Source organism: Plecotus auritus, assembly GCF_963455305.1.
Source record: "Plecotus auritus genome assembly, chromosome: 2".
NCBI lineage: Eukaryota > Metazoa > Chordata > Mammalia > Chiroptera > Vespertilionidae > Plecotus > Plecotus auritus.
Window position 1 is genome coordinate 91,691,308 of NC_137771.1, and position 14,698 is coordinate 91,706,005.

General features: G+C 45.7%; 1 protein-coding gene across 2 annotated transcripts in view; it reads left to right on the plus strand.

Moving 5' to 3' along the window:
* The window catches only part of BLOC1S5 (biogenesis of lysosomal organelles complex 1 subunit 5), a 57,098-nt gene that overhangs the window by 21,542 nt on the left and 20,858 nt on the right, over positions 1-14,698 (plus strand). For both annotated transcript variants that reach the window (XM_080655279.1, XM_080655280.1), the window contains exon 3: positions 2,616-2,745. In XM_080655279.1, coding sequence (XP_080511405.1) covers positions 2,616-2,745 — 130 coding nt within the window. The remainder of the gene's footprint in view (positions 1-2,615; positions 2,746-14,698) is intronic.

Here is a 14,698-nt window from a genome sequence, read left to right on the forward strand (position 1 = left end):
AAAAACATTTGTGGGTTATTTGAGGGAAAGCTACCTTGATTTGTGTGGTTTTTTAAAAATATATTTTTATTGATTTCAGAGAGGGAAGAAGGGAGAGAGAGAAACATCAGTGGTGAGAGAGAATCATTGATCAGCTGCCTCCTGCACACCCCCTACTGGGGATTGAGCCCCCAACCCTGGGCATATACCCTGACCGAGAATCGAACCGTGACCTCCTGATTCATAGGTCGATGCTCAACCACTGAGCCATGCCGGTTGGGCACTACCTTGATTTTCAATAATATTAAAGATTTGTTGAGTGTGAGAGAGGTGGTTTTATTACATGTTTTTTAAGAGGAGTTTTTGTCTTTTAAAGGTAGATGTTGAAATATTTATAGTTGAAATGATACATAGTCTGGGATCTGCTTCAAAAGAATACAGGATTGTGTAGGGAGATGTATGGAGTGCTATAGAAGGAACAAACTCAGCCATGAGTTGAGAATTTTTGAAGCTTGTTGATAGGAATATGAAGATTCATTGTGTTATTTTCCCAACTTTTGTATAAGTTTTAAATTTTTTACTGTGGGAAAATTAAGAAGAATAAATATCTGACCACAGCTGCTCCATAATAATGACTCAAGACAAAACAAAAACCTGGGATAACATAACTTTTTATTTCCTTATGATCAAGTTTACCACCTTTCTTTTTTAAAATAAATGTTTATTTTGTATTGATTTTAGATTTAGAGTAAAATTGTTAAGATAGTACAGAGAGTTCTTGTTTACTTTTTCCCCATTTTCTCTCTATTAATGTCTTATATCAACATTAGTAAAACCTAAAAAACCAACATTGGTACGTTACTGTTAACTAAGCACCAGATAGATTTCACCAGTTTTTCCATTACAGTCCTTTTTCTATCCAGGATCTAATCCAGGGTACCACATTAGCATTTAATTGCTGTGTCTCTCTAGTCTTCTTTGGTTTGTGACAGTTACTTAGTCTTTCCTTGTTTTTCATAATCTTGATAGTCTTGAGTACTGGCCAGTATCCTGTAAAATGTCCCCCAATCTGGTTTTTTTCTGATTCTTTTTTTTTCTTAAGATTAGACTAAGTGCCATGGTCGGCAAACTGCGGTTCGCGAGCCACATGCGGCTCTTTGGCCCCTTGAGTGTGGCTCTTCCACAAAATACCACGGCCTGGGCGAGTCTATTTTGAAGAAGTGGCGTTAGAAGAAGTTTAAGTTTAAAAAATTTGGCTCTCAAAAGAAATTTCAATCGTACTGTTGATATTTGACTCTGTTGACTAATGAGTTTGCCGACCACTGGACTAGGGTTATGAATTTTGGGAGGAGTACCACAGAAGTAAATAGCTCTTGTCATCACATCAGGGGATGCTATCACCATGACATCAATGATGATATCAACTGTCATTGTTTCCACTGTCAAATTACTATTTTTTGCTTTCCCTGCTCTATTCTTTAGAAACAAGTCACTAAGTCTAGCCCACCCTCAAGTTCTATGTACTAGAACTCAAGGACATAGCATATGGTTATTCTGGTGGCTCAGTGTTATTATGGCAAAGGAATACAGAGCAAAGTCATCAAAGTGAACAAGTGCACGGGGAGGAGTCTGGGTGAAACTAGGCAGAAGCTTCCAAGAGTCCTCTTCTAGTGGTCACACGGTATGTTCTTCATTCCTTAGCAGTGAGCTGTGACAACACGTGTGGAATGTTATCCATCAGGAAAACTTGCTTTAGCCTAGGAGTCCAGGGTTTTTATTGGGGACTGGTCAGGTAGGCAATCTCTGCCTAGCATGTATCCAAATTCCAGATTCCTGGAACGAAAGTGATGTCTTATCATTTATAGAAAGTTTTATACCAGTGAAAGGAACTATTTACTGGTCAAGTTCCCAGCCCACAGTCAAAGGCCAATCTTGCAAGCAGGCCTTTCTAAGGATAGTAATCTTTGGCCTTCAGATTTAGCTCTTTTCTGCACAGGGAAGTATCCTCATATTACCTTTACTTCATACCTTTTACTCGAGAAAAATGGAATCAGGTAAAAAATATAGAGTATAAATAAGATGGTAAGAATGAAAAAAATTTTAATCAAATCAAGGGCATCTAATATCTTCTTTTGCTGTACAGGATGAAATATGTCATAATTTAGGCCTCTTGTTTTGTTCTTTAAGTATTTCTCATGCCCATTTAAAAAAATATATGTCTTTATTGATTTCAGAGAGGGAGAAGAAGATAGAAACTTCAGTGATGAGAGAGAATCATTGATTGGCTGCCTCCTGAACATCCTACACTGGGGATCAAGCCCACAACTCAGGCATATGCCCTGATCTAGAATCAAACCGTGACCTCCTAGTTCATAGGTCGATGCTCAACCACTGAGCTACGCCAGCTAGGCTCTCATGTCCATTTTAAAAAATTGTTATAAAAATTATTGCTCATATTGTAACTTTTCAACTTTTGAAGCATTTCATAATAATTAAAAAAAAAGTCTCCAGATTGTGTTTCATCTCATTTATTGCCAATAATTAGAAGAAGGCCTTGTACCTGGGTGGAAATCCCAGAAAGTAATTACTAAGATTTAAGACACAATATGTACTAGTAACTTATTTTCTTTTAATAGGAAAAACGTGGTCTTCGAGAAATGCGAGTTCTTGAGAATTTGAAGAATATGATCCATGAAACAAATGAACATGCTCTTCCCAAATGTCGAGAAACAATGCACGACAACTTAAACCAAGTTCTCCAGAGATGTAAGCCAGCTATTTTTTTTTTATATTGCTTTATTTCACATGAGTTCTATGCCAAAATGTATCTTGAGTATTTGGTGGGAGTAAGAGAGGATAGAGATGGATGCCCTGTCTCAGAGGAAGTGCTTATCTAGTGATTAATGTGTATTGCCATTGATGTTTGAGAGCCTTAATATCCAAAGTGAGATGGGTGCATCTGCAGTGCACAAGATTATTTATCCTTTTAGGATCTGAGAAAATAGAAACCTTTTTTACATTAGAAAAAGTTTGATAACCAAAATTCAGGATCTGAAATAAAATGTTTTCAGATAGATAGGATATGAGAGTGTTTTTTTAACTTAAAAAAAAATAATCCTGTTATAATATTAGTATTTTATTACTTACTAGAGGCATGGTGCACGAAATTCGTGTGTGGGGGGGGGAGGGTGTCCCAGCCTGCACCCTCTCCAATCTGGGACCCCTCGAGGGATGTCCTTCGGGCCTAAATGGGCAGTCGGACATCCCTCTCACAATCCAGGACTGCTGGCTCCCAACTGCTCACGTGCCTGCCTTCCTGATTGCCCCTAACTGCTTCTGCCTGCCAGCCTGATCACCCCCTAACCACTCCCCTGCCAGCCTGATTGATGCCTAACTGCTCCCCTGCCAGCCTGATCACCCCTAACTGCCTTCCCCTGCAGTCCTGGTCCCCCCAAGTGCTCTCCCCTGCAGGCCTGGGTCCCCCCCAACTGCCCTTCCCTGCAGGCCCAATCGCCCCCAACTTCCCTCCTTTGCAGGCCTGGTCCCTCCCAACTGCCCTACCCTACTGGCCATCTTGTGTCCACATGGGGGCAGGATCTTTGACCACATGGGGGCAGCCATCTTGTGTGTTGGAGTGATGGTCAATCTGCATATTACTCTTTTATTAGATAGGATAGAGGCCTGGTGCACGGGTGGGGACCAGCTGGTTTGTCCTGAAAGGTGTCCCGGATCAGGGTGGGGGTCCACTTGGGGCGTGAGGCGGCCTGGGCGAGGGGCCTGTGGTGGTTTGCAGGCCGGCCACGACCCCTGGCGACCCAAGCGGAGGCCCTGGTATCTGGGATTTATTTATCTTCTATAATTGAAACTTTGTAGCCTTGAGTGGAGCCAAGCCTCCTGCTTGCTCTGTGGCTGCAGACATTTCTGTTGGGATTTATTTATCTTCTATAATTGAAACTTTGTAGCCTTGAGTGGAGGCCTGGGCCCGCCAGGGTGTGTGGAAAGCTTGGCTTCCTCCATTGCTGGGGAAACCCAAGCCTCCAGCTCACTCCGTAGCCGCAGCCATCTTGGTTGGGGTTAATTTGCATACTCGCTCCTGATTGGCTCATGGGCGTGGCTTGTGGGTGTGACAGACTGGTGGTTAATTTGCATATTATTCTTTTATTAGATAGGATTTTCATTAAGCAAAATATTTTACTTTGAAGACATAGTTAATCAAAAAGAATATTAAACATGTTAAATCATAGGAGTTTTATTAATAATTGATTTTAAAATTAGAAGTATATCAGAAATACAAGGCTGCTCCTTGTATCTGTATTGACACTATTCAGCTTGTCCAAGGATAATGCTGGTAAGTAATGATGGATTACTGAAGTGCAAAATAAAAATATGTCTTTCAGGCAGGGAGGAGGGAGAGAAAACTGGCCAGTGAAGGAAAGCAGCTGAGAGACCTTGGCTAGTAATTGAGTTAAGTCTTTATGTGCAAGTCCAAGTTAGTCTTGTGTACTCTGATGTTAAAAGTAGATTGGAGAGGAAAAATACCCTAAGGTCACGTTTGGTTTCTTTGAGTGGAGCAACAAGAAGTCTAAAATTAACCTCAGGCTTTTGCATTTTACTACAAACTTGCCCTTGTTTGTTCACACTGTCACTTCCTTAACCTTGACAAACATTCTAGACATTATGCTAAAAATAAAACTAAAATTATCTATACTAATAAAAAAGAAATATGTAAATTGACCGTCATTTTGCGACGCCCACCAGCCAATCAGGAGTGAGTATACAAATTAGCAGGACAAAGATGGCGGTAGCCATGGAGCCAGTCAGAGCGGTGGGAGGCTTGGGTTGCCCCAGCGATGGAGGAAGCCAAGCTTCCCACCCACCTGGGCCAGCCGCCGAAGGTGGATCCTGTGGGTAGTGGCCATGGAGCAGGCCTGAGCATGGAAGGCTTGGGTCGCCCGGGCCGACTGCCGAGGGAGGGGCCTTCAAACGGCCCTCACCCCTCACCCAGCCTGGCCACGCCACAATCGGTGTGAGGGTCCCCGCTGGGGGTCATGGCCAGCCTGAAAACTGCCCTCAGCCCCTTAACCCAGGCTGGCCACGTCCCCATGGGGTGAGGGTGCCTGCTGGGGGGCGTGGCCAGTCTGCAAACAGCCATCAGCCCCTCACCCAGGCTGGCCAGGCACCCCAGCAGGACCCCCACTCTGAAGGGGGTTTGGCCATCCTGAAAACGGCCCTCATCCCCTCACCCAGACTGGCCACACCCCCCAAGTGGGGACCCTCACCCCATGTGGGCCTGGCTGGCCTGCATACTGCCCCAGCCCTTCAGCCAGGCTGTCACCATCCCCAGTGGGGACCCCCACCCCAATGGGGGTGTGGCCAGCTTGCAAACCACCACAGGCCCCTCACCCAGGCAGCCCCGCCCCCCAAGCAAACCCCCACCCTGATCTGGGACACCCTTGAGGGCAAACCAGCTGGCCTCCACCCGTACACCACACCTCTGTCTATGCTAATAAAAGGGTAATATTCTAATTAGATTGGGAGACGTTCCAGGAGACCTTCCAGATGTTCTTCTGGACAAAGCCATGGTGGCGGGGCCATGGTAGAGGTGGTTAGGGGACAAGAGGAGAGGGCAGTTGTGGGTGATTAGGCCTGGATGGGACAGCAGTTGTGGGTGATCAGGCTGTCAGGGGGGCAGTTGGAGGCGAGCAGGCCAGCAGGGAGGGCAAGTGGGGGCGAGCAGGCCGGCAGGGTGAGCAGGCCGGCAGGCAGAGTGGTTAGGGGCAATCAGGTAGACAGGATAAGGACCCAGCAGTCCTGGATTGCGAGAGGGATTCCATATTGGAGAGGGTTCAGGCCAGGCTGAGTGACACTCCCACCCCCCCACCCCCGTACACGTATTGTGAGCACCGGGCCACTAGTCCTATCTAATAAAAGAGTAATATGCAAATTGACCATCACTCCAACACACAAGATGGCTGCCCCATGTGGTCAAAGATGACTGACCCCATGTGGACACAAGATGGCCGCCACAAGATGGCCAGCAGTGGAGGGACCAGGTCTGCAAGGGAGGTCAGTTGTGGGCGATCAGGCCAGCAGGGGAGGGCAATTGGGAGGGAACAGGCCTGCAAGGGAGGGCAGTTGTGGGCGATCAGGCCAGCAGGGGAGGGCAATTGGGAGGGAACAGGCCTGCAAGGGAGGGCAGTTGGGGGCGATCAAGCCTGCAGGGGAGGGCAGTTAGGAGTGACCAGGCCGGCAGAGGAGGGAAGTTGGGGGCAACCGGGCCTGCAGGGAAGGGCAATTGGGGGAGACCCAGGCCTGCAGGGGAGGGCAGTTAGGGGCAATCAGGATGGCAGGGGAGCAGTTAGGCATCAATCAGGCTGGCAGGGGAGTGGTTAGGGGGTGATCAGGCTGGCAGGCAGAAGCGGTTAGGGGCAATCAGGAAGGCAGGCAGGTGAGCAGTTGGGAGCCACCTACCTGGATTGGGCCTAAACGGGCAGTCGGACATCCCTCGAGGGGTCCCAGATTGGAGAGGGTGCAGGCTGGGCTGAGGGACACCCCCCGCCCCATGCACAAATTTCGTGCAACGGGCCTCTAGTCCTATCTAATAAAAGAGTAATATGCAAATTAACCATCACTCCGCTATACCCACAAGCCACGCCCACCAACCAATCAGGCGTGTATATGCAAATAAACCAACCAAGATGGCTACAGCCACAGTGAGCAGGAGGGAGGCTTGGGTTTCCCTGGCAATGGAGGAAGCCAAGCTTTCTGCCTGCCCTTGCCGGCCTAGGCCTCCACTCAAGGCTACAAAGTTTTAATGATAGAAGATACATAAATCCAAACAGAAATGGCGGTAGCCACGGAGCTGGAAAGAGCAGGAAGCTAGGGTTGCCCACGGCGATGGAGGAAGCCAAGCTTTCCGCACAACCTGGCCGGCCCAGTACTCCGCTTAAGGCTACAAAGTTTCAATTATAGAAGATACATAAATCCCAACAGAAATGGCTGCCGCAACAGAGCAAGCAGTAGGCTTGGCTCCGCTCCAGGCTACAAAGTTTCAATTGTAGAAGATAAATAAACCCCAGATACTAGGGCCTCCGCTTGTGTCACCAGGGTAGTGGCCGGCCTACAAACCACCACAGGCCCCTCGCCTGGCCGCCCCACACCCCAAGGGAACCCCCACCCTGATCCGGGACACCCTTCAGGGCAAACCAGCTGGCCCCCACCCATGCACCAGGCCTCTATCCTATCTAATAAAAGAGTAATATGCAGATTGACCATCACTCCAACACACAAGATGGCTGCCCCCATGTGGTCAAAGATCCTGCCCCCATGTGGACACAAGATGGCCACCACAAAATGGCCAGCAACGGAGGGCAGTTGGGAGGGACCAGGCCTCCAAGGGAGGGCAGTTGGGGGCGATCAAGCCTGCAGGGGAGGGCAGTTAGGGGTGACCAAGCTGGCAGAGGAGGGAAGTTGGGGGCGACCAGGCCTGCAGGGGAGTGTAGTTAGGGGTGACCAGGCCTGCAGGGGAGGGCAGTTAGGGGAAAATAGGCTGGCAGGGGAGCAGTTAGGCATCAATCAGGCTGGCAGGGGAGTGGTTAGGGGTGATCAGGCTGGCAGGCAGAAGCAGTTAGGGGCAATCAGGAAGGCAGGCACGTGAGCAGTTGGGAGTCAGCAGTCCTGGATTGTGAGAGGGATGTCCGACTGCCCGTTTAGGCCTGATCCCACCAGGATCGGGCTTAAACAGGCAGTCGGACATCCCTTGAGGGGTCCCAGATTGGAGACGGTGCAGGCTGGGCTGAGGGACACCCCCCCCCCCCATGCATCGGGCCTCTAGTTATTAATAAGAATGCTTATGCATGCATTTGAACTCTGCCTGTAACTTGCCTTTTCCACATTTTGAGTATATAAAAATAAATTGGATAAAACTTGGTAAAAATCTATAAACAGTTATTTTGACTTGCCTCATTCTTGGGCTAAAGTTATTTCTGATGTGAGGACTGGCCTCTTAAAAGTAGAGTCTTCAGCCCAGTTGCTGTGGCTCAGTGGTTGAGCATTGACCTATGAACCAGGAGGTCACGGTTCAATTCCCAGTTAGGGAACTTGCCTGGGTTGCAAGCTCGATCCCCAGTAGGGGGCCTGCTGGAGGCAGCCGATCAATGATTCTCATCATGGATGTTTCTCTCTCTCTCTCCCTCTCCCTTCCTCTCTGAAATCAATAAATATATATATACTAGGAGCCTACCGTGCGAAATCGCGTGCCCCCCCCCCCATCCACCTGCCACCCTGCCTTGACACCGAACCTCTCCATGCAGAGCCCCAGCATGCCTGGCTCAGCCCCCGACCCCTCTGGCCTTCTCTGGCTACTTCAAGCCCCACCCTCAGTCCCTCAAGTTGCCTCAGGATGGTCCCACCTTCTCTGGGCACCTCCCCACTTCCGCCCCATCTCTGGAGCAACTCGGTCCGCCCCATCATGGCACCGGAGGAGAGCGTGGAAGCCTCCCACCTGCTGCGCTATGCTCCTTCCCCTGGCAGGTGGGTGGTAGGGTGCTCTGAGTACAAGTGGTGGGTGGTGAAGGACTGGTGAGGGGAACGCTATGGGCTCTCACTCCTGCCTTCCCCGCCATGGGATGGTCTTGTCTCCTCCAGGCGCCTCCCTGCTTACACCCCGTCTGTGGAGCAACGTCCCGCTGCTCACACGCAGGTAGCCTCCTGCAATCAGTTGTGATGTTACCATGTAACAAACAATTTAAATATTCCTTTATTATTATAGGATATTTTTAAAAAGTAGAGTCTTCACAATGCATTAAAAAAGTTTTATCTGAAATTTAAATGTATTCTCCTGAAAGGAAGAATTAAAACACACAAAATGCAAAGTTAATAATTAAGGTTTTGACATATATAGACTGCTTTGGGTCTCATTGTTAGCTTTAGAAACTAATCAATGACTTTTGGAGCTCAGTAGGCTCCAATATAAGTATTTTCAATTAGTAATTATCCTGAACAGCACAGGTATAATGGAGATAATTACCTGTTTTTTAAGCTGATGTAGTTTAAAAATTCACCTGCGCCCAGCTGTTGTTCTTGGGGAATTACGTGTTTAAAGACTTGACATTTTAAGTCATAGTGCTGGCTTGTTTATTATCACTACTAACTGATCAGGGAGTTGTGCAAGATCATGCAAGTGAATTTATATATGGAATATATTCTGATCTAAGTTATACTTTACAAGACTAGTGATGAGTTGAATTTTGTTGTGTGCCTGTTAGAATGCCACATTGTTCTCTTCTATGCATAAGAGCTGTGCTGGCAGTGCCATCAGCTGCATCTCAGAACTCTACTGTTGTGGATCGTGGTCTAACATGGTGCACAAAACTAAATAACTGTGCAACAGTAAAGTGGGGACATCTCAAATTATTTGAATGAGACCTATTACAGAATCTGCCGCTCAGAATTGTTTCTGCTTTTTGGCTGTGTAGTGCCACCTATCTTGCAAAGTGTCTTTGTGTGAGCAGAGCCTTTAGAATTAACACTGTCCTGTGGATCCTTAATACCACAAAAAGTAAACAAGAGCACTAGGACAGCAATTTTCAATCTTTTTCATCTTATGGCACACATAAACCAATTGCTAAAATTCTGTGGCACACCAAAAAATATATTTGACAAAAGAAATAGGTATAATTTTGATTCATTCACACCAGACGGCTGTGAATAATTTGGCAATCTAAGGGAAAAGAGGTTGGCACCCCTGACTAACTAGTCAGGTATTGCATGTTTTAAAAATTCTTGCAGCACTCCAGTTGAAAATTGCTGCTCTAAGAAGATACATAAAAGCAACCCATAAAGTAACTTGTCATCAAGATGCAGCCTTTACTTTTTTCTCATCCTGAACATACCAGTAGTGTCTGTGTTCGACTCATTATTTAATACACTTCACCAAGTTTGTTATCTAGAGTTCTTGTCCTTGATTTTAGAGAGTAAGGACAGAAAGTCTCTAGGTTATTCCTGATTCAACTTTACTAATACAGCCATAGTAAAATAAATTTTCTCTCTCTTCCTGCCTTTCTCTTTTTAAGAGCAGTGACTATTTTTGTATTATTTAAGCAAAAGATAAATGTAAAGTACAAAGAAAAAGAAGTTAAGAAATTAGGATGAAAAAGGAGAAAGCAATAAATCACCTTAATAATTACATAAAAGATAACCATTGCTTTTTAACTTTGGAGAACATCATTCCAGACATCTTTGTATATATCCAAATGGAAGGATGGATAGTGGGATGACTGCTGAATGAACAAATGGGCAAGTATGAGGTGGGGAGAGAACTTCTGGTAAGAATGCGATCATATAATCCTATCTAATAAAAGAGTAATATGCAAATTGACTTTCACACCAAGACACAAGATGGCCACCCCCATGTGGTCAAAGATGGCTGCCCCCATATGGACACAAGATGGCCGCCACAAGATGACTATAGGGGAGGGCAGTTGTGGGAAGTTAGGGGTGCCCAGGCCAGCAGGGGAGGGCAGTTGGGGGAGACCAGGCCAGCAAGGGAGGGCAGTTAGGGGGACCCAGGCCTGCAGAGGAGGGCAGTTGTGGGCGATCAGGCCAGCAGAGGAGGGCAGTTGGGGGAGACCAGGTCAGCAGGGGAGGGCAGTTGGGGGGGACCAGGCCTGCAGGGGAGGGCAGTTGGGGGGGACCAGGCCTGCAGGGGAGGGCAGTTGGGGTTGATCAGGCAAGCAGGGAGGGCAGTTAGGGGTGACTGGGCCTCCAGAGGCGGGCAGTTGGGGGAGACCAGGTCAGCAGGGGATGGCAGTTGGGGGGGGGCAGGCCTGCAGGGGAGAGCAGTTAGGGGCAATTGGGCCTGCTGGAGAGCTGTTAGGCATCGATCGGGCTGGCAGTGGAGTGGTTAGGGGGTGATCAGGCTGGCAGGCAGAAGCAGTTAGGGTCAATCAGGCAGAGGCAGGCGAGCAGTTGGGAGCCAGCAGTCCTGGATTGTGAGAGGGATGTCCCAATGGGTGGTCAGACATTCCTCAAGGGGTCCCAGATTGGAGAGGGTACCGGCTGGGTTGAGGGACAACCCCCACCCCTGCACGAATTTCATGCACCGGGCCTCTAGTCCTATATAATAAAAGGGTAATATGCAAATAGACCGAGTGGCAGAACACTCAAACAACCAATCAAAGCGTAATATGCCAATGATATGCTAAGGCTGTTCACTATGACATGCACTGACCACCAGGGGGCAGATGCTCCAACCAGTATGTTAGCTTGCTGCTGGGGTCTGGCTGATCCTGTCCCTCTCCGCCCTAGTCATGCACTGGTGGGGTCCCTCAGCCTGGCCTGCACCCTCTTGCAGTGCAGGACCCCTTGGGGGATGTTGGAGAGCTTGTTTCAGCCTGATCCCACGGGCCACTCCCCTTGGGAGGGTTCCAGATGCAGGGCTCATGGCTGGCGAGCGCTGCTGTGGCAGTGCGAGCCTCTCCCAATAGGGACTGATTGGGCACAAGCCTGCAGCAGGCACAGTGGGGCCAGGATGAGTGAGAGCAGGATGAGTGGGAGCGGCAGGTAGGAGCTGCAGGCTGCGTTGGACTGTGGGTTTCGGCCTGATCCCTGCAGGCCACCCAGAGGAACCCCACCTGTGCACGAATTCATGCACCGGGCCTCTAGTTTTTTAATATAAATTTTTTATTGTTTACATAGTGCAGATGTCCCTCATTTTCACCCCCCTTGCCCGCCTCCATCCAGTCCCACCTGCCACCATCACCACCCCCGTCTTCACCACACTATTTTTAAATTAAAGTCTTTTTAAATTAAAGATTTAATTTTATTTGAATTTAACAGAACAAAAAAAGCTGAAATACCTTAAAATATGTGTTTCTTTACTATAAAAGGTAGTAGTTACTAAAAGATCATTCAAAGAAAAGTAATAAAAGACATTCTGAAGTTAGCATCATTATTTCTGCGTTAGTTAATGCCTTGAGAAGTGGAGGGGTTACGACTTTTAACCTTTTCTCTTGCATCTCTTCCCCAGCCTCTCACTTGTGAATTTTAGCTTTGGTAGGGTTTATAGTATTTGTTTCTGTTCTGCAGTTATAATGCTGCCAGTTGCTTATTTAGTTGTACACTATTCAACTTCTTTCTGTTTCTGGTTTGTTTATTAGATCTGTACTGATGTTGTTATAGTTCTCAGTTTGTTTCCTTAGCTTTACAGTCACATTTTCATTTCATGCTGTATGTTTGATCGCTTTTAATAGATTCATTTGAGGTGGGTTTTATTTGTTTTGTATTACAAAGTACCAGTGGAGAATTTTATTAGGTTTTCTTTCAGAATGGATACTTTGTCTGTCTTATCTGCCTCTCACATATTATGTTCCTTCTCCCTCCCCCCCCCCATATCTTTTTCTCTATAAATGATAAATGAAAGCATATCAGAGTTCTCAGAGTTTTGTCTCTTCATTTTCTTTCTCTGACTTTTGGGGGAGGAATAGTTACGGTGAGGTTAGGAGTCTCAATTCTTTATTAGAATCTGTGTTCCTATTCTTGGCCACCACTTTTCAAAGTTTATAGTATGCAATTATAATATTTCCTTTTTCAGTAAAGAATGGAGGTTTCTCCCCCCCCCCCTTACTCTTTTATAGTTTTTATGTATTTTATGAGATATTTAAGGGGCTAACTTTGTTTTTGCTACGCTCTGCCTCTTTACCTAGAAATCATTAAGAACTCATGATTTAAAATACTATTTTTATAGCACTTTATTAGTTAGAATTTTTACCTGTATTTTCTTCATTAACTGTCATAACTCTGTAAAATAAATATTTATTATCCTCCCCACTTTATAGAAACTGAAATTTATAGTGGTTTAACATCCATGGTTCTCCAATAATAATCAGAGGAATTACCATGCAAACCTAGTTTTGCTCCAAAGCTCAAGTTCTTTGAACTTCAGAATATTGCTTCTGTGCATCTTTGAGAAGGTAATAAGCAAAATCCACCTTTTCTTTTGAGACATCACTTTCTCTTGGATTTTCTCGTACAACACAGATGCCTCCTTCCATTCTACTTAGTTAGTTCACACCTTTTCTTCACTTTTAACATCGGAGTGTCCTAAGGCTTGGGTCTGGGATATCTTTTCTGTCTATACTACCTTGCTTGATGGTCTCATGTAGAATCACAGTTTTAAATATTATCTGTGTGCCATTCATCAATTCTACATTCATGTTTTAACCCTAGGCTCCTCTCTAGATTTCTAGACTTTTTATATCCAACTGCTTAGTCTGCTTAGATGTCTAATAAGCATCTCAGTATAACATATCCAGAACCAGACTTGAATTCTTTCCTCAGTTCAGCTTTTACCTCATTTTATACCACTTCATGAATGACATTACCATTCCCTAGATGCTCATGCTGAAAAATCTGAACTCCTGTCTTTCTCTCCCTTCTTCATCTCTTTCTCTGGAGTGCTCTCTCTTCCCCACTTCATCTCCTCCTCTTCCCTCCTCTCTCCTTCCCTCCTTACTGGTCCCTTCTCTCTTCCCCTTCTCCTCCCTCTCCTCTTTTCCTCTTCGTCTCCACTCCTTCTCTCCCTCTATTCTTTTCTCTTCCCCTTTTTCTTTCTTTCCTTCTTTCTCCCCTCCTGTGTATTTTATTCACAAATCCTTCTGCCTCAGTGACTTTTATTTTCTACCACCACCCCCACCCAACCCTCCCCCACCCCCGCTGCTTCTTTGTTCTAGCTACTCTGGCTACCTTATTCTTCCTCTAATGTGCAAAGCACACTCTCAGCTCAGGGCCTTTGCACTTGCTACTCCCTCTGGAATACTCTTTTCTCAGCTTTCTGTACATTCTCATTTCCTGTTTGTCTCTGCTCAGATGTCAACAGTGAGACCTAATTCAGCCACTCTAACATTCATCTCCCCTCACTTTGGCATTCTCTGGCCTCCCTACCTTGCTTTGTTTTTCTCCATCACTTCCTGATATGCTAAATATTTATCTATATGCTCTGTCTCCCCAACTAAAATAAGTTTCATGAACTCAGGGACTCTGTTTTCTGCAGTATCCCTGGCACCTAGAACAGCAGTGGCTGGCACATTATAGCCACTAATTATTTGTTTATTGAAATGAATGAATGAATGAATGAATGAGAATTCAGCCAACATCTGCTCCTTATACCAAACCAGAATTATTTTCTTATGTATGTATTTGAGGTTTACACATACCTACCATGACGGGATGAATTTGTTTCTTTTATGTGAAGACAGTTGGGACATTGTTAACTACTATATGCAGCACAATTTTGCATATAGTGCAAAATACTAATTTCCTTGAATAATCTTTCAGTTGAGAGAAAATAATTTGATAAATTCTTGACGTTTTAAAGTCAGTATAGTCTCCTAAAACACTGAGACAACAGGAGCAACTGCTTCCTATTGACCAGTAAGTCCTGTGGAAGTGATAGGAGGGTTTTCCTCTTTGAGCCTCTAATTGTGAAGAAAGGGAATGTTTGCTGTAGTCAGGTGATTTTCCTAGACTTTAGAAAAGCAAATTTTATTATACTCAGAAAGTAAACCTTTTTTTATTGTGTGGCTAAAGAATTGAAAAGTAAATTACTTCAAAGGAATTTTCTAGAAATGTATATTTTGTCTAAGCACCAAGACATTCTAGTAAGAAACAAAAGTATGACTTTGTCGATCTGTTCTAATTAAATTTTAAAGGATGTAACAAA